Genomic DNA, 21,294 nt, shown 5'->3' with positions numbered 1-21,294 from the left:
TAAATCATCTGCTGTTTTACTAACGCCGTTTTCATTCAACAAATTTTTCAAATACGATGTTGTATATCTCATTTTTATTATACCAAGATTTTTTTTTAAGTCAGTTCAATTTTTCCTGAAAAGACATCTTAATAAACTTAATAAACAGCAGTCATGTTGGTTCCGTCTGAAACAAATTTAAGCAGTTTGTCAGAGATCACCACTGCAAAAATAACGGTATTTGCAATAGTTGAAGTTCGAAATTTAAGGTTTACCACTAATTCAGCTGTTTCCGACGCCACTCTTTCTTTTTGCTTGCTGATATCCACAAAGAACAACGGATATAGTTTTATATATTCAAGCAAGGTTAACCCAGATTGACAAACAAGTTCATTTGTGCCGTAATATTTTTCATCAAAAGAGAACGCATCTGAATAAGCCATGACCACTCTCTTTTCTCCAAAATTCAAGTCGTAATTGTAATTTGGATACTTTATTCCATTAACAGTCACGTAAAAATTGCTAACATCACAATGGTCGAATAGTGATGGATTAACTGTTTGACTGGAATTTCTGTTTGTCTGAAGTCCGAACAAGATAAATCTTGGAATGCTTTTGTCAGTGACTCTTCCAAGCGACCAGGTAAATTCTGTTTGACCGGCTGGAATAAGCTGTCTTTCACATTTGTTTGATTTATAAGCCACTTGAATGGGAATTTTTTGAGCTATTAAATTCATGAAATCAGTCTTTTTCGAAATATCTAATTCAACGCGAGGCATATAAAGTCTGAATTTTTTAAGGTTGATCATTCCTGCACTAACGCTCTCCGCTCTATAAATCGCATCATCACATTCTTTCTTTGTAAAGGTGATGGTATGCCTAAACCCATAAACAACTTTGTCATAGGTTTCGCAAAATCCAAAAATGTGCTTCAACGGAATTTTAAACGAAAAAGCTCCAACGGATGTAGTGTCTGCAAACAAGTGGTCTCGTCTAACATTGAATCCTGAATTTCCAACAAGATTTGACGTATCCATATACCACATCTGTTTTAATCCATCAGCAAACTGAAATCCATAAGGATATTTCATCAATCCAAGTATGGTGGTGGCTGGACCTAGATACATCACTCTTTCCACTTGCTCTCCCGACAAGTCATAAGTCACATCATTAAACAAATACAACAAAGCGTTGTTCACCAGTGCAATGTTGTCTTTAGCATCGTAAAAGGTTCCATCGCTCTTTTTCAACACTCCTTCAATAAGAATGTAAGCCTCTGATGGTACTGTTTGAATCGATTGGCAGTCAATCTCAAAAGTAATCGTGCCTGAAGAATTTAAATCGAGATTGGTTGGAAGATACTCAAAAAAATCAACTTTTTCAATACCAATATCATACTCTGGGTTCTCAGTAACTCTTAATCGCTCAGTACTTATCATTTTTTATATAATAAAAAAAATTATTTAATTCATTTAAATGTCTCTTATCGCAAGCCATCGCAAGTTTATAACAAGCCATTGCAACAGAATGCTATCTTCATGCTATTTTCATGCCCTGCCCCATTTTCACCAGGTCTTGAATTCGAATCGCGTTCTTTTTAGACATTTTCTTACTTTGAATAGATGAACCAGTCTTTAATTTCTCAATGGTCTTTTTACCTTTATCAATAGCCACGTCTTTAGCAGCGGAGATGGCTGAAAGGGCTAACTCTGTCCCAGCAGATTTTGCAGCTGTAATCGCTTCTTGTCCAATTTTACTTGTAGCAGCATTTTTAAGCAAATTCACTGTTGCTTTTGACACACTTGACGCAGCTGCTCTTTTTATGAAATTTTTAATCATATCCACAATACCACCTCCACCAACAACGTTCTTTTTCACATATCTTCTTTTGTTCACAATGAGCATTTTTTTTAAATAAAACAATTTTTTTAAATAATTTTATCAATAGCCTTCATTAACGATTTATATTCCTCTTTATTAATCTCTCCTTGTCACAACAGCTCATCGCAAATAGCAACAGCCATATTTCTTGACTCTTTATTCCCAGCATGCCATGCAGCAATACTCAATTCAAGCTTTTCCACCAACGCATTAGGATCGCTCGGAAGAATAATAACGCCATGACCTTTTTTACCTTTTTCAATACGCATCATTTTTTCCCAAATAGGAGCAATAAGTTGCTGATACTTTGGTCTTCTTGATGATTTCGGTTTATGCGGTTGCGAATCAGATCTTATAGCATCACTATCCATTAAAATTTTTTCATAATTTTGCAAATCTTCATCGGTATAGCTCTTTGGTATTGTTAATTCAGTCATCAGTTCCCAAAGACCTTTTGTTCCATTATACTTTTCTTCACCGACAATGATATCATTTCCATCTATTTTAACCTCCATTTTTCCAATGTACATTTTATCTCCAACTTTGTTCACTTCGAAAGGTCTTTTCTTTTTTTGATCGACTGACAGGCTTTTGATCATCTTTTCATTGCTCTCGATAATGGGTTTAAATAGCTTGCTCACATCAGCTTGAAAATTCGTATCTGAAATGTTGTCATTCACGCTGTTCTGATAAATCCTCTTTCGTCTGTCATTAATTTCTTTCACAATTTCATCCCTTTTATTCAGGTCTTGTATTTTAAAGAAAAACATCTTTTTAAAATACGTAGAAAAAAACATAAATTGGTTTTTACAACTACGTTGATCCTTTCTTAAAATACGTGGAAAAAATACATAAATTGGTTTTTACGACTACGTTGATCCTTTTTTAAACAAATTGTTAAACGTTTGAATCTTGTCTTCTCGTCCTTTTTGGATCAAGTTTTCTTTAGTAACTTCATCTATTCCCTTTTTGGTTTTGGTTCGTATTTCCTCCATCAAGGATTTAAATTTTTGAAGCTCATCAAGAATCAATTGAAACTCTGAATCGTTTATTTTTCCATCCATCAACGCTTTGGAAATGTGCTCGCTAATCGTATTCAATTTCGAATCTGCCAACACTTTGATCTTTTCATGCTTCTCCGCTTTTAATGCTAGTTTTTTGTTGACTTGTCCTCCTACAATTGATAAAAAACCCATTCCAATAGCCACACCTTCACACGCAATTGCAACAGGGGCAGCAGCGATGGTTGATAAAAGACCAATTCCAGTCACACCCAAAGCAATGCATAAGGTTTGCATTGTATTATCTACATTAGAAATGATCCTAAACACGCGATGGTACTTTTTGCTTAGATGAACTCGCTTTGCTTTTTCACTCTCTATCTCTTTCTGAATCTCGCTTATTTTCTGAAGCCTATAAACATGCCCTCCTTCATCTGCAGGAGCTGATGGAAGAACTGGATAAAGTTTTTCGTTCAATATTTCCATTTTTATTAAGCGAAAAAAACTATTTTAAATCAATGTAATTAATCTTACAAAATTTTTCTCCTTTTTTAACAATCACGTCCTGTTTGCTGTTACTATTCACATCCATAATAACATCATCTACAGACTCTGAAATAATAACTTCGTTTTTTCTATAATTCAATTGATCAGTAATTTTATTCATTAATGTTATCACTGCAACACCTTTCTCCAAATTCAACCCAATGGATAAAGCTATCATTGTATGTGAGAGAGCAGCAAATTTAATGTCTTTCTGGGCAAAAATCTCATATTGTTCGTTAACGTTGAAATAAGGTGGATGATCTAACGTTTTCGTAGACACAATAATGTTACTCGGTCTTCTTTCCTCCATCTCTCTAACCCTCTCTTCCAAAATTTTTAATTGCAAATCCAAACTATGAACTTCTGCTGAGGCAACATTTCTAAAAAACTTGTGAGGAGCATGCATTTTACATATTAAAAACAAATTTTTAGATCATTTTTGCAAACTTAACAATTCATTATTATCTACCCATGAATTAAACGAGTCTGGATATCCCAACCATTTGACTAACGACTTGCTCTTGGTTTTGCGAATGATTTTTTCAATTCTGAATATGTCTTGATGCGTCTTTTGCATCTCCTGCTCGTAAAAGGTGCCTTGAATTTCTTCACCGTTAGCGTCCGAGATTTTATACGTGGGTGGATTCGTATACTGAACTTTTGACACTGTAAAAACCTCTTCAGTCCATCTAGGTGTATACCCCTTTTCAAAATGAGACTTCTTTTTTACAATCCTCACTTGATCGCCCATGGAAAATTTTGGTTTTGCTGGTAATGTTTGATCCTTTCCATACAGATTCCACCATACCCTACCTTCATTCTTTTCATCGCTAGCTTCAACTGGTGTCATTTTGATAGAAGAGTGCTTTGTGTTGTTGTAATTTTTCACCATCTCATCTAATACGTCAATATATTTATTTGTATTGTTGGCTGAAAAATATTTAAACATTCTCTCTTTCATCGTTCTATTCCATCGCTCGACATCACAACTTTTTTCCTCGTTTTCAGTGGAATACAGTTGCACACCCAACGCTCTCACATGTCTGTTGTAAAACTCTTTTCCTTTGTCTACCCACAATTTAATGCATTTTCTTTCTGTGAAAATCTTTTTTAACGCTTCAGCTACTTCAAGACCTGTTTTGCTTTTTAACGGAACAATCCATCCATACTTTGAAAACACGTCAATCACCATGAGCAAATATTTTACTCCGTTGTTGAATTTTGAAAACGATTGCATATCAACCAAATCAGCAGCCCATATTTCATCAATGTCGTTTACAATCACTTTTCTTTTTTTAAAATGATGAATCACCGGTTTATGAAGCTCCTCTGCAAGTTGATCCGTCCATTTCAAATCACTCACACCCAATCCGAATTTAGCTTTGGCTTTGATGATGGGTTCGATGATTTTTCGCTCGCTTATTTCTTTTTGAGTAGGATTTTGTATAGAATCCATTTCTTCAAGCATCATTCGATCTGCTAAATTTCTGTTTTGCTTGTCGTTAAAATACTTGTAAGCTAAATCGTGGTGATATGCGGCATTGTCTACTCTATCCACCGGTTTGCTTCACTCTTGATACATGTCTGTGGAAGTGAGCCTTTTATCCAAATTGGTGCCAGGCCCTGCAAAATTCATCCCTGGAACGTGCATTTCTCCTGGAAACTTTGCCCATGGAAGCTTTATTTTTTTTGAAAAATTGTTGATCGATTCCACCAAGTCTCCTCCGCTAAGCACATGCGCAGAAATAAATTTGTTCTTTTTTATCCCGCAGATGACGCAAGTTCCTTTCAACATATTTCTATTGCTTTTGCTTACTGCATGGTGGAAGTTGCTCGTTTCTGTTATTTTTTTACATTTAACGCAATACATTTTAACATATATAAAAACTTTTTAATATAAAAAATATGGAAGTGATGAAACTGTCGTGTAAAATTGGGAAAACCAAAAGAAACAACAGCAAGCTTTTACCGAGAAGCATTCGAGGAATCATCGTTGGAAAGTCTGGATATGGTAAAACAACGCTGCTCTTAAATTTACTTTTAAGACCGGGATGGCTCGATTATAACTGCTTGCAAGTGTTTGGAAAATCTCTTTTCCAACCCGAATACAAAATACTCAAAAGGTCTTTCGAAAATAAACTTCCTAAAAAGGATATTGTTGATTTGTTAACGGATGATGTACAAGATGAAATGGAAAAATTGAATTTAATCCATGAAGATGTTATTAACGATCTTTCAAAAAAATATTCTGACAATGATGATATGGAATGTCGATTTTTCGAAACAGCAGACGATGTTCCAGAACCAGAAGATCTTGATTCATCCAAAAACAATTTAATGATCTTTGATGATTTGCAATTGACCAATCAAAACAAATGTGAAAAATATTATATCCGAGGAAGACATTCTAACGTTGACTGCTTTTATCTCGCTCAAAACTATTTCGAGATTCCAAGACATACCATCAGAGAAAATGCCAACTTTATTTGCCTCTTTAAACAAGACCAAAAAAGCGTTAATCACATTTATCAAGACCACGTTTCCTGCGATATGAAAATAGAAGATTTTAAAGCTTTTTGCAATCATTGCTGGAATGAACCTCACGGATTTGCTGTCATCGATCTCTCTTCTAAAAAGAACGAGGGAAAGTACAGAAGCGGATTTGACGATTTTTTATTTTTCTAAAACAATTTAAAAAAATAATTCTTATTTTAAAAATGACAGGTATAATCATCGATGTAGATGGAAAATCAAGTGTTATCACCACTGATTTTTTGGATAAAATCGTTTTTGACGAAGGAAAAAGTTATGAAATGGCTTTTCTCGGTCTTGAGACTTACAACAACATTCCAAATGTAAACAGTAAAAACAATTCTTTCAAATACAGCATGAACAATGGAGCTCATTGGGAGAACATTATCATTCCATCAGGAAGCTATGACATTAAAGACATCAATGAGTATTTGCAAAGGTCTATTTTAAGCACAATAAAAACAGCTCAACGTGGAAGTTATATTATTGCAAATAAAATTAATTACTCTCCAAACAACCTTCAAATTGGAATCAATCTTAATACTTTAAAATCAACCATTAAACTTGGTTTGAATTATTTGATTGACTTTAATGTGGAGAATAGCATCTCTTCAGTTTTAGGGTTTACTAAAAGAAAATTAAATTCCAATTCTGAATACGAGTCGGATCATATCGTTAGAATTTCAAGCATTAACACCATCAGAATCGTTAACAACGTTATCGGATCATCCTATATTAATGGAACCCAATTAAATTGCATTTACTCCTTTTATCCAAATGTTAGTCCAGGCTATAAAATCATCGAGAGACCAATGCATTTGATTTATCTTCCTGTTAAACTGTTTGAAATTTCAACAATGGTTACTCGTATCATTGATCAGAATGGAGATTTGGTTGATTTTCGTGGAGAGGATATTACAATACGATATCATATTCGAGAAGTGAAATAAATAATTTTTAATACATAAAAAATGAGCAATTATCAAAACATCAAAATTAACATCTCACAGAGTCAATCTGATAAAATTAAAAAAGCTATGCATGATAAAACCGATACTAGCATTAAGCTTTCTCATCAAGACTTGAACGGTAAACATGTTCTCGCTATCACTAATGCGCAATTGAACAAAATTAGAAAAGCGTATGAAGCTGGTAAAGGAGTCACTCTTAAATTGAGCAAAAGACAAATTGCATACAACTCAACCATTGAAGGCGGATTCATCGGAGCTCTTTTACCGTTATTAGGTATGATAGGTAGCACTCTTGCCACAAGAGTAGTTCCTGCTCTAGCTACTGGATTGTTAGCAGGTGTAGGCTCTTCTGCTGGCTCTGCTATGGTTGATAAAATTGCTGGGCGAGGTCTTTTTTACATGAGCAAAAATGGAAATGGAATGAAGATAAAAACTTTAGGTGGAGAAGGATTGTTTATCACCCCATGGACTAAAAATGTTCACGGTGATGGACTCTTTGTTAAAAATGGAAAAGGCTATCAATCTATTGGATCTGGATTATTGCTCGGACCAAACTCACCCTTCTCAAGCATACCCTTTTTAGGTGCAATTCTATGAAAATCGCTTGTTAAAAAATTCGGATAAACTTTTTAAGAAATTAAAAAAATGATCGACTTTCAATGGATTGACGTAGAAGGAATTGTTTTACCCAATGAGGCTTTAACTAACTTTCAATTGATAAAGGCTACTAAACAGTTAAAATTGAAAAACTTTAGAGGTGTTTTTGTGAGGGATGAATTGCCGGAAAAGACAAGAAAAAAAGAATGTGGTATTGTGAATACAGGAGATTCAAGCACAGATGGATTTCATTGGATCTGCTGGTATAAAGACGGAGACAAAAAGTATAGTTTTGATTCTTACGCTCAGCCTCCTCTTGTCGAGCTTGTCGATTATTTGAAAAGCCCTGTCTATTATAACAGTGAAAGGGTTCAATTTGGTGATACGTCTTATTGTGGTCATTTGTGTCTTTACGTCTTAAAAAAATTGAATGAAGGTCTTGACTTTCAAGAAGTTATCAATACCTTGTGGTGAAATTTTTAAAGAATAAATTTTTTTTAAAAATAACAAACCATGGAGAATATTCAAAAGCATGTTGATGTTAGGCTTATCACTCATCAAGACTATTACGACTGCTTGATGAATGAGATAGAAAAGCTTGCAACCATGAACGTTATCCGATCACATCAGCATAACATTTACACCGAAGAAATTAACAAAGTCGCTCTCAGCGCTAACGACGACAAGAGGATACGAATGAATGATGGCACTCACGGAACATTTGCCATCGGACACTACAAACTAAAACCGTGCTTTACATTTATGGACTATGATCAACTCTTTAACATTATGGAATAAATTACGAAAAAGATACAGTTTTATACTTCTTTGCAGGTTCCAGCATGATATTAACAATGAGATGGAAATATATATCAATGAGATGGAATTCTAATAACAATTTACATTTTTAAAAACACGACGCCATCTTGAATTCCTTAAGTATGGAAAGGCTATCAATGTCCTGGAATCCGCAATTCATAGTAGTTTAATGTTATGAGTTAGCTTGTGATTGGGACGAAAAATCTCTGATTGAAAATCGATTAAACAGAAAATTTAACAATGTAGAGAAAACATGTGCATATCATCGCTACACATTAGGAATAGGATGGAAACAAGGAAAAAAATGTATGCACCCTGATCACAAACTACAAACAGGGAAGAAAGCAACAATAGGGCGATCCTCACCAATATCTATGACACTTCAAATATCTTCCTGTTATAATTCATACTTTCCAATAGGTTCAATGATATGTGATCGTCATTGAAAGGAACACTATTCCGAGACAAAGACAAAAGAAACAAATATAGAAACTGAACTTGAATCTACATCAGCAGCATATGATATTGATTTTTTACCAGATGAGTTCTTACAAACTCAATACTTCAAATGAAATCAGAAAAAGTATTACAAATTGTCTTGGGACCAGTCCAATTAAATTCCAGTTTAAAAGAAAACTTGAGCTTATCAATGAATCCACAAAGCAACAAATGCGAAGGAAATATAAACGTATGGAAGAGGCCTTGAGAAATAAATTTGCAGAATGTATTGGACCTGGTCAATCGGAAGAGTTTTTGAAAGTGCTTGACGGTAATGAAAATACCAAAACAGAAGTTCCGGATGAAATTGAAAAACTCGTGGAAATGTATAACAGTGACGCAACAAGTCAACTGGTAATTTTGGCATTTATTGATCATAATAAATACACAAAGCAATTTTTATGCGACACATTTACATGCACAAAATATAAAATAGAACTTGCCAGAAAATGGAAGTCCTTGCAAAATGGGTTTGTACTACCCCAAAAAAATTTATTTACAAGAAGTAGACTTTCAATTCCAAAATGTGAGCATTTTTTAGATTTTCTCTTCTCAAGTGGATTATTATAAGACGTTTCTTATGGTATTTTCAAAATAAAGTATGACAGTGGTGATGTTGAAACTATAGCCCGTGCCATTTTAACAGCAAAATACAGTCATACCATTGCTTTATATTGCGAAAGCTGCAAAGAAATTGGATACGAACCTCTGTCCGAATCAAGTTTATTGCGAATACTAAATGCAATTAAAGAATTTTCTTCTTTAGATAAAGTAAAAAAGATTTACTCTGAAAAGATGAAAGCAAATTCGCAAGTTCATTCAAATTGTATAACCGAATCGGTTAAGATCACACCTACCCCAATAAACAATATATATTCTCAAAAGTTTAAAAAGTTAGGTTGGGCATTACCAACAAGAAAGACGTTTCGTTTTTCCATAAAGCAGAAAAAACTACTTTATGAAAACTTCATAAATGGAGAAAATACAGAAAAGAAGATGTCACCAGAAGAAGTTAATACACTGATAAGAAAATCTCTTACCGCGGATGAGTTCGTTTCAAGTCAACAAATAAGATCCTTGTTTTCTAGATGGAGTAATCTATTAAGAATTGGAAAATTGACTGCACCAACTATTGAAGAAAATGATAGCAATGAATTTGAAGATGAAGAAGCCGAGAAATATCAAGAAGAAATACATAAACTTGCAACTGAACTTTCTGTTATATGGAAGAAAGATGATTGGGTGGCAGTTGTTCACAAAAATCAATGGTATCTAGGAGTTATTGCAGAGGTAAACGAAAAAACTAAAAAGTTAAAAGCTTATAGCATTGATAACAGTATTAGAATTTAAATCATTATTTATTATAGAAGTATTATGTTTCATTATGTTATTCATAGATTTTTTTTAAATAAGTCCTCCGACTCCAATTAATCAAGCTGGGGATTACTTCTTAGCAACAAATGATTTTGAAGAAACCATTATGTGGTCACGAAAAATGCGCCAAATGACTAAACTTTCATTTTTGAGTTGGATTTTGCGATTAAGCCTTTACTTGCCCATAGTTTTTTTTATATTTTAAGGTAATTAACTAGTTGAAGATTTATAATTAAAAAAAAAATTATGGGATTCCCGCGGCTTTAGGTGAAAACGAAGATTCAAAAAGACTAAAAATAAATTTTTGCTTACTTTTGATGCATGATATTTAGACAGGCCAAAGTCTTTGTTTTATCTAATTTATAATTTTTAAGTCTAAACTAGCCAATAAACGATAATCAAAAGCAATTCCTAATTTAAAGTATTTAGTTTGTACTTTTTTTAACTTTAAAAATGCTTACGGCACCATTTAGTCAATATTTCTAAAAACATAGACAAACTTTGACATCTAATATCTAGAGAACCAATGAATATTTGCTGTAGAAATTTTGGAATTGAGCTTCTTTTGTGAATATCAACAACAAATAAAAAAATTAGTGATTTTGAAGAGGGTCAGTATTGACCCTTGCCTGATTCTTACAGAAAGTTTCTCTTAACTCTGAAACCAAATTCATGAAAAGAAATCATGAAAGGCTAAAATTTGTTTTTCATACATCAATGGGAGCTACACCAGTTATTATATCATGGCACCATAAATCAGTTCTGCCAGTTTTAAACTAGCAACTGCGATTTTTTTTTTTAAGGCACCTCTCTCTTGCTTGTTTCATCTTTTGATCATCATGATCGTTTTCGTAAAAGAATAATATTTAAAAAAGTATCAAATTTAATTTTGTGAAGCTTATATAATACAATTAGGCTTTTAAGAATCATTATTTGTGTTATAATACCAGTTAAACATATTGTTAAAATGCAATGTGTTTTTTTGTCGCTAGCTGCCATCTTTAAAGTTATTATTTTACCGATAAATAGGCCAGCCCTGCTAGAAAAAGCTAGGCTGACCTCGATATCATTTTTTATTTTTCTGGCAAAAATTCATATAAACGCAATTTTAAAACTGGCTCGTTTTCCGAGCTAGCTCGACAAACGGGCTAGCCCTTGTCAATTTAAAACAGGCCCAAAATTTCCACAACTCAATTTTTTTTTTACCGGTCAACTTTGACCGATAAAAATTCATTTTGAAAGGCCAAAATAGCAACTTTTGTTCCAGTGAGTCGTTGAATGTTGATCGTCCGTTATTTTTCACTCTGCATACATTCGATACGTACATCGGCGCTATTTAACTTTTGCACCCCCTCCCCTCTATATTTATTTGAGATAATGAAAGTTCGTCTTCCAAAAAATGAAAACGTGTAAGAAACAATACTTTTAAGACCAATTTAAAGTAGTACACCCATTAAATATAACTTTTAATCTATATTAGTTCAAAGTTTGTTATCTTCAATTTTTTTTCATATGGTAGGGTAGGGCGGGGCAAGTTGAATATTTTTTACTAAATCTTATAGATCTCTTGAACGGTGCGTCGGATTTACATAATTTTTTCATTATTTGAAAGATTTTATCTGCTAAAAATTGCTTAAGAAAAAGAAATCGTTCTAAGATTTGCTTGAGAAAATATTCCCTAAAGTTTACCAAGCTGCTCAACCTACCCCAGCGGGGCAACCTACCCCCAGCGGGGTAAGTTGAGCAGGTGTGTAGGGAAAGTTAAAAATAAAGTTAGTCAGTTAAAATTTTTAATTCTGAACTTTTGACATATATTTTATTGACTAAGTAATATTTAAGTAAAAGTATTTTTAAAAGAAGCGAAAATTTAATAGTTTTAAATCCATGGCCGTCTGTACTAACAGGCCTCGTAAACGCGTAAATCCGGGGCCTGGAGCTGGGGGCCAATCTAGTACTTTAAAGCTATCTTGTCTTAATAATTTCTAGCGACATTTCGGTTAATTTTCAAATTAAGCAAAATATTATCTTGTTTGAATCTAAAATCTATCTAGAATGCCTAAAAAATGTTGCGTGACCAACTGTAATGGTAATTACAATAAGCAAAATAAAGAGAAAGTTTTTCGGCTTCCTTCTGAAAAAGAAGAATATAATCGTTGGATGAATGCCATTCCACGAGATAATATACCTGACAGCCCAGATACAGTTGTTTGCGAAAGACACTTTCCATCTGGATATCCAACAGTTACCAAATTTGGCCATAAAAGGCCTCGCGATCCTCCATCAGTTTTCACATGTGTCAAGCCTAGTTTGATACCTACTTTTCCACCACCATTAAGAACAACTTTTAAAGCATTTTCATCTGTCCGGAACATTATGGCCGATGAACTTGATATGTTTTTAGCTGCTGATAAGATTGCCTGTTTTAAATCATTACACCAGAAGCTACAAAATAAAGAAATTGATTTTGGTGTAGTTGATGTAACTTTGTATTTTGCTGGTGAACATTTGCTAATCATTCAGTCAACAGACTTTGAAGAAAACTCTTCGATTGTCAGATTTATGCTTAAGATTAAAGATGATCTTCCTTTTGTGGGATACTTTTGTGGAGTTAAGTACAAAATTGCATCTCTATCTCAAAATAGGATTTTTACAATCGATTCTTGCTCAAAATTACAAGAAGCTATTAATTTTTTAAATAACTTAACAAAAGGCAGAAAAATTATGAATCTTTTACAGCTCATCCGTGACATGAGCTCTGCTACAATTGGGAAGAAAAAATACAGCACAGAAACTATTGTTAGAGCATTTGATTATTTTGCAATTTCAAGATCATTATATGAAAGATTAAGGGAAGATTTTGAACTTCCAAGTATTTCCCTCTTAACAAAACTAACTTCAAAACTGTATTCTGCAATGGATGATATAGAGTTTTTAAACTCAGTTTTTTTAAAGCTTGACAATGAAATGCAAAAAAAATGTATACTTTTAATTGATGAAGTCTATGTTAAATCATCACTTACTTATCATGCTGGCTCAGTATTTGGTAAAGCAGTAAATAAACCAGACTCTTTAGCAACAACTGTTTTAAGTTTTATGTTAGTGTCACTTTATGGGGGGCCGCAATATCTCTGCAGAATTTTACCAGTTTTTGAGCTTGATTCTAAATTTCTCTTTGAACAAACTCAATTTGTCTTAGAAGGAATAAAGAGTGCTGGAGGGATACCTGTAGCCCCAATATGCGACAATAATCGAGTAAATCAAGCACTATTTAAAAAGTTTGATTGTGTTGATCCATGGTTGACTAAAGACAATATGTTCTTGTTATATGACTTTGTGCATTTACTTAAATCTGTTCGTAATAACTGGATCACAGAAAAAAGTCAAAAGTTACGTTATGAATATAGTGGGAAAACAAAATATGCGTGCTGGTCTAGTATCTTAAGTTTGTTCAAACTTGAAGGAAATAACATTGTAAAATTGTCTAAACTTACAAGTGTGTCTGTTGCACCAAAACCTATTGAGAGACAAAAAGTGTCCACTTGCCTAAAAGTCTTTTGTGATGAAACTGCAACTGCTCTAAAATCTAACAGTGGCATAAAAGAAGCAGACGGTACCATTACTTTTATTGAAATATTTGTGAGGTTCTGGAAAATTGTCAATGTAAAAGGACCTTATGCTGATATTCGATATAAAGATCCAGACAGAGCAGTCATATCAACTTCAGAAGATGCTAGACTGGCATTTTTACTTTCTCTTGCAACAATGGTAGAACAAATGTCCAGCAAACAGGGAAACAGACAATTTCAGTTGACCAGAGATACAGGTGCAGCTTTAGCTCATACGTGTCGTGGTTTAGTAGCCATTACTAAATTTTTGTTACAACATTCTTTTAAGTATGTAATACTGGGAAAATTTACAACTGACCCACTAGAAAAAATGTTCGGAAAACTTCGACAAGGATCTGGAGGCACATATTTTATCAATGTGCAAAATATCATAGAAAAAGTTAAAATTCAAAGAGCTAAATTAAGTCTCCATATTGGTATAGACATTGATTTTTTATCTGCAGAAAGTGCACATAACTGCCAAAAATGTGGATACTTTCTTAGCAGTAATGCTATTGATAGATTTGACAATTTGCCTGAGTTAGAAAAGTGTTTGCAAATAGATACAAAAGCAGGATTAGTATACATTGCTGGATATATTGTGCGAAATGAAGTTGAAGAGCAAGAAGAAGCTAAATTTTACTATGGAGAATTTGGTGATTATACTGCAGAAATAAATCGTGGAGGTTTGAAGATACCAAATGACAATTTTTGTCAGTGGACAATTTTCTCTTATATTTTATTTCATGAAATTGTTAGTAAAGTCTGCCGAAAGTCACTCTGCAATGTACTAATGTTGATATCAGAGTCTTTTAACTTTAATATGGAAAGAAAACATGCTATTTCACTTTCAAACATTTTTTTAAAAAACTATGTTAATTTATATGCACCAAGGTCGTCTAAAGAGCCACAACAAAAGATTTTGAAACTTTCAAAGTAAACCTATCAGTTTTTTAACAACTTTTATGTTACGTATATGTTTTGTGTATTTTCTACTTATGTGATTTTGGTAAAAAATATAACACTTTAATATATAGCTTGGGAGTTTTTTTAAAAAGTGTTACAATCTTGCTGTTACTTACATTTTGACTATAAATATTCAATTTATGTTTTTGCACTTTAAAATATACCTAGGCTTTTTTTTGTGTGTGTAGCTACCTTGATATATTTCCTATATTTTCTATGTATATGTTCAATCAATGATTATGTGATTTTGCATGATTTTTAGCACCTTATAGCTAGGGAATGCTTTTTTTTTATTTTTGTGTCAACTTGTTATTTATAAATTGGTTTCATTTATTTAGTAGGATAAAAAAAAATTAGCTATAGTTCATGCATACTAAATGTAAACGGTTTTTTACGAGCAAAAGTTCATGAATCATTATCTTTTCTAAAGTTGTTATTGTTTTTTGATGGCCCCCAGCCCCAGGCCCCGATTTACGCGTTTACGAGGCCTGTTAGTACAGACGGCCATGTTTAAATCACATTAACATGTTTTTTTAAAATATAGGATTTTAGATATTATTTTAAATTGTTAAGAGTATTTAATAATGATTAATTTAAAAGTGTTTATTGACCTTAAAATGTTTACCCAACGAAATTTGTTTTCCGTATCCGATAATGCCGTTTTATTAACTTATTTCAAAATTGCTCAACTTACCCCCGACTAGACTAGGTGATACAAAAGTAGGTTATAAAAAGAGTTATAATACTTATGGAAAAATGACTAAGTATTATCGAAAGTCAAATAAATGGGTAAAATATCAACACTCAACTGATGCCAATTAAATGTTTTTCTAAGAATCGAGGAGAAAAATAGCAAAAAATTTTTTTTTACTTTTTTGGTCCAAAATTGAAAATGTGCCCGTACATCTCACTTGACCGCAGTCCAACAACCATTTGATGCGCATTGTATTACCCTTTTATATACCTATCTTTCATTCGTTAGATGTTTTGTCATTTGATGCGTAGTTTTTGAGATATTTTAGTTGCCCAACTTGCCCCTATGCTCAACTAGCCCCGCCCTACCCTATATATTTTATCAACTTTTTATAAATGGAAATTTGATTAAGACTAACTTTTTAAAAGAAAAATAGTTTGCATTTTTTGAACTTTGCATTTTTTGATGCTGAGTCATCATATATTGTCTAAAGTCTTACATTTTGTTATTTTAAAAATATAATATGGACTTTGTCCATATTATATTTTTAAAATAACAAAATGCCCATAATATATTTTTAAAATATATATATATATATATATATATATATATATATATATATATATATATATATATATATATATATATATATATATATATATATATATATATATATATATATATAGTAAGAAATATATTATAGTAAGTATGGGTATTAAGGCCCGGCGGTTAATAAGGCCCACTAATCAAAGTTAGGGAAAAAATAAATTGTGAAACTTTTTTTCGACATTAAAATATTAGAGTTATCTGGTTTTATCACTGGCAGCAAAAAAAAATCAGCATTTCTTTACCGCGCATTCGACAAAGGTGGGCCTTAAAACCCATACTTACCTTATATATATATATACATACATATATATATATATATATATATATATATATATATATATATATATATATATATATATATATATTAGGAAATTATCTGAACTATATTTAAAATAATATATAGTTTCAATCCGCAGCCTTAATTTCGATATGCAGGAACTTAAAAATATGTTGTTTTTCTTTTTGTATTAAAGCAGCTTGATTTTTTTTAGAGCATGAAGGTTAACCGTTAAACGGTTAATAGGTTAACCTTAATCTTTAAAATTAACCTTAAAATTTTAAAGGTTAACCTTAATACTTAAAATTAACCTTAAGTTTTTAAAGGTTAACCTTAATCCTTATAAATAACCTTATAATTTTAAAGGTTAACCTTAACCCTTAAAATTAACCTTGAATTTTTAAAGGTTAACCTTAACCCTTAAAATTAACCTTAAAGCTTTAGAGGTTAACCTTAACCTTTAAAATTAACCTTAGAAAATTAACCGAAGTATTCGGTTAACCATACAAAATAACTTTTTGTACGGTTAACCGAATATGAATTTATTTTAAAGTGTATAAACTAGAAACAGTGTTGCAGTTTAAAGACGACAAAGTCTCATGCAGAGGTGGTGTTTAACCCCCCCCCCCCCCTTTTTTTTTTTAATTTGGCATCTATCTAGAAGAGAGAAGTTAAATGAATTTAATTTAATTTAATTATCTGTAAGAGAGAGTTTTTCTCTTTTCACTTTTACAATTAGTGCTTGTTTAATAATTGTGTTGAAAAGTTCTACATATATATATATATTCAACTTCAACAAACTTCAAATTCAAATTGATCAAGTAAGAAATTTATTTATTTATTTAATTTTTTATTTATAATCACATTATGTTTGAGGGTATATTTAAGTGCGTCACCTTAAAACAGTAATTTCTAAAACATCTTTTTCAACTAAGCACTGAATTTCTTTCCAAATGATCGCTATTTTTTTTATCAATAAATTAAAATATTATTTGCGAGTACGAAAATCTTTCTTTTTGGCATTTTGGAAATTTTGTATTTTCATTTTTTTATGTGACCCCAGCAAAAAATTACTAATTAAGAATCATCAAATAAATATAGAAGAGAAACATTTCGATAACAATTTTTCATTAACTAATAAATATGTTTTTTTAAAACAGCAACTAAAGAACCGAAATGATTGATTTAGAAAATATACCATATATTTCAGAGATCCAAAAGTATTTTGGTTACTTGTAATATTCTTGATTATTTGCAATAGCTATTTGTTAACATGTAACAGTTTTATGAATTTTTAAAAATATAGCGCTGAAATATTTTTATACAGAATATAAAATTTTTAAACTGTGTCAACAGTTTCACGAAACTACAAATAGGGAATTTACAACCTAATCCGCCCCCCCCCCCCCCACTCCTTCCCCCTCCCGTCAAACAGATAATCTTTTTTACTTGCAAATATTATTTAATTGCTTTCTAGTTATTAATTTCTTTTATTACTTTCAGTTTCATCATCATCAATCATCATGCCAAAAAAATCAATGATTTGGGACTTTTTTTACAAAAACTGATGATTCTCATGCTAAGTGTAATGAGTGTGGCGCGATCCTTGTTTCAAAGAATGGCTCAACATCAGGTATAGGGAATCATCTTAAGAGACATCCTCAAAGTTTAATTGAATTCGAGCAAAGAACTGATTCTCAAGCAGTGTTAAATTCCAATGGAGCAAAGAGACACAATGATAGTGAAAGTGATAATGATGAAGACTTCATTCATTGTTGTAAACGTGCTCGTTTAGTAATGACTCCTGGATCATCAATATTACCTCATCGATCAACAAATACTCAGAAAACTCCAAAAACACCAAGAACAGCTCGTGTTGTAAGTCAATGGCTCAAAGACCATCCTGAAAATGTGCAAATAGTTACAGAAATAACTAAGTGGATCATAAGGGAACAGTTGTCATTTAAGATTGATAGTGAAGGATTTCGTACAATATTGTCACTGACAACAAAGGGAAAATATAACCCTATCTCATCAACTTCCTTGTCCCGTTTAAGAATTCCAAAATTATATCAATTTGTTCAGGACCACATCTCCAAAATTGTGAATGATGAAAGGCCCTATCTTGATGGTGCTGCTTTTACAACAGACATCTGGACTACTCAGTATAATAATCTTTCATTCCAATCTTTAACTCTTCATTTTATCAATAACCGGTTTGAGCTTAAACGTCTTCTTGTCAAACTTGATTATTTCGGAGAAAAACACACGGGTGAAATAATCTTGGAAAAACTTGACTCATTGATCAAAGGATTGAAATTGGAACAGAAAACCCACACATGGGCAACAACAGATGGAGGTACTAATGTAAAGAAAGCTATGCGCCTCAGCAAAGCTAGCCAATTACCATCGATAAATGACAACTTGTGGTGTGCTGATCATCAGATTCATTTGATTGTCACTGATGCTTTAAAAGCTGTTCCTGCCTGGAAAGAACTTTCTTCTAAACTATCTAAATTGGTTGGCCACTTCAATCATTCTCCCAAAAATTCCAGTATCTTGAGGAAAATAGCTCTTGATTTTAAGCAGTCACGAACTAAACTGGTACAGAATGTTTCAACAAGATGGAATTCAGATCTGAAGATGTTGCAGTCAGTTATTGGTCTTGAAGGTTGCATTGCTAAAATGGCTGAAACATCTACAGTCATTGAAGGTTTCTTGCCAAGCCTGGATGAAATTCTTATCATGAAGGGTGTTTTGAACTGTCTTGAACCTCTTGAAAAAATGTCTAGAGCTCTTAGTTCTGACAAAGAACCAACTATGAACTTGGTGTTTATGCAACTAGTCAATGTTAGGAGAAAGTTAGTATTCTTTGGTAACCACAGTACTCTTACTTGTGTCAGTGAGATTTCAGAGAAGCTTGTTGAAGGATTAGATGCCCGATTTCCAAATTCTGGTATTGAAACACCAGAATATGTAATGTGTCATTTTCTTGATCCTCGTTATAAGGGCTCTGTTATCAATTTTGCAGATTCTGAGAAGTATGAATTGATTAAGGTAACTGCTGTCCAAGCCATAATTGATATGAAAAAGCGAGATGGTTCAGAAAGTCCTACTAGTAATGAAATCTCTTCACCAACACTACTGGAGTCTGAAGAAGATGAACAGGAAGATGTTTGGGAACAGGCAAATAAAAAACTTTATGGGAAACAGCAAAAAAGACAAAATTCTAAAGATGACTCTTTTAAGGAGGCACAAAATGAAGTAACGTTATATGTTGAAGAAGGCTGTGTACACAAAGATTCAAATATCCTTCAATATTGGAATAACCAGCAAAATAAATTTCCATATCTAACCAGACTAGCCAGGAAGATGTTGTGCATCCCAGCATCATCTTCTACATCAGAAAGAGTGTTTTCAACAGCTGGAAATATATTGACAGAACGAAGAACTTGCCTTAGCATTGACAACATTGAAATGCTTGTTTTCATGAAAGAGAACATGAAAGAAATGAAAAATATCACATGGCCTGGATTTGAAGAGAATGAGAATGAACAAGATAAGATATCCAATAAAATAAAACATGTTATAAAAACAAAAAAAAAAAACAAACAAAAAAAAAAAATTTATATAAAAAGCTTGGCGATGGGGCTTATGCCTAGCAGTTAGAGCACTATCCATAAGATTATGCTCTAATTACTATGTAACCAATATCCTTTACACTTTTACATGTTATGAACTTTTAAGTGTAATTAATAACCTTTTACATTTATATAAAGAGCATAAAAATTTTAAACCTAAAATTCTTTGGAACTAAGAAGATATTTTGAGAAAAGGGCATTAATCCGTGACAATATAAACAAATTTAAGGGTTAAGGTTAACTGTTAAAATTAATCTTAAACTTTTAAGGTTAAGGTTAACCTTTAAAATTAACCTTAAAATTTAAGGGTTAAGGTTAACTGTAAAAATTAACCTTAAAATTTAAAAGGTTAACCTTAACCTTTAAAATTAACCTTAAAATTTTAAAGGTTAACCTTAACCTTTAAAATTAACCTTAAAATTTTAAAGGTTAACCTTAACCTTTAAAATTAAACTTAACTTTTTAAAGGCTAACCTTAACCCTTAAAATTAACCTTAAATTTTTAAAGGTTAACCTTAACCTTTAACATGATTAACCTAAAAATTAACCGTTTAACAGTTAACTGTCATGCTCTAATTTTTTTATATCTTCGATAAAATTGTGAAGAGGGGGGAAGGTCTCCATATTCAATGGTGACAGTTGGATCAAGAACTGAATAAAATTTTATTTCTACTGGACTTCTTGATGTTCTTTTGAATATATTTAATTAAAATCTATGAAGAATTTTTTTATTGCTTTGGACCCAATTAAAGTCTTCAGTTATATATATAGCCATAAATAAAAATAGTTTAAACGGTTAGTTTTGCTCTCTAAAGCTTGCATATATTTCTGTTTTTACTTATTTTCATATATTTAACGTACTTTGTTGTTGAGATGTTAAAACTATTGTATTTAAGTTTCATTATATTATTTTATTGCTATGTATTCATTCGGTAGAATATCGTCAAGTCGTTTTGTGTGTGGGGGTTTTTTTGCTATAGACTTTCATATTAACTTTTTTCTATTAAGCAACTTCGTTGTGAATTACAAGTAAGATTGTATGTATAGTCAATACAATCTTGGTTAAATTTGGTCTTGCATGCCATCAATACAATTTTTCTTCAACCTTACTAAAGAAAACAGCACTCAAAAAACGTGCTCCATTCGAAATCAAACCAGATTTGTAAAAATCGTTATATTTTGAGGAAATTTCTTTTTCTTGTCGAGAGTTTTTTGTGTGCATTTTTTTCTGACAAGTCTGTGTTTTCTTTGAACATTTAAAGAAGAAAACGAGTGAGAAGTGAGAAACCTATGAAAAAGATTTA

General features: G+C 32.1%; 3 protein-coding genes across 3 annotated transcripts; all 3 read left to right on the top strand.

Moving 5' to 3' along the window:
- The first annotated feature begins 9,820 nt into the window (after positions 1 to 9,820).
- LOC149884371 (uncharacterized) lies at positions 9,821 to 10,174 on the top strand. The gene has a single exon (XM_090098751.1). It carries the CDS (start codon positions 9,821 to 9,823, stop codon positions 10,172 to 10,174), a length of 354 nt encoding a protein of 117 aa, XP_089954877.1.
- A 1,966-nt stretch (positions 10,175 to 12,140) lies between these two features.
- On the top strand, positions 12,141 to 15,198 carry LOC149884370 (uncharacterized). The gene has a single exon (XM_090099298.1). It carries the CDS (start codon positions 12,251 to 12,253, stop codon positions 14,741 to 14,743), a length of 2,493 nt encoding a protein of 830 aa, XP_089955424.1. The 5' UTR covers positions 12,141 to 12,250; the 3' UTR covers positions 14,744 to 15,198.
- Positions 15,199 to 18,728: 3,530 nt separating this feature from the next.
- On the top strand, positions 18,729 to 20,018 carry LOC149884369 (zinc finger BED domain-containing protein 4-like). Its single transcript, XM_090098750.1, has one exon. The coding sequence runs from the start codon at positions 18,729 to 18,731 to the stop codon at positions 20,016 to 20,018; it is 1,290 nt and encodes a 429-aa protein (XP_089954876.1).
- Positions 20,019 to 21,294: the final 1,276 nt, after the last annotated feature.

Source organism: Hydra viridissima, unplaced genomic scaffold (assembly GCF_058129835.1).
Source record: "Hydra viridissima isolate aposymbiotic clone 2 unplaced genomic scaffold, HvirCarnegie_v1 scaffold_9, whole genome shotgun sequence".
Classification (NCBI taxonomy): domain Eukaryota; kingdom Metazoa; phylum Cnidaria; class Hydrozoa; order Anthoathecata; family Hydridae; genus Hydra; species Hydra viridissima.
Note: the sequence above shows the minus strand (reverse complement) of the source record. Positions and strands in the feature narration are given on the sequence as shown.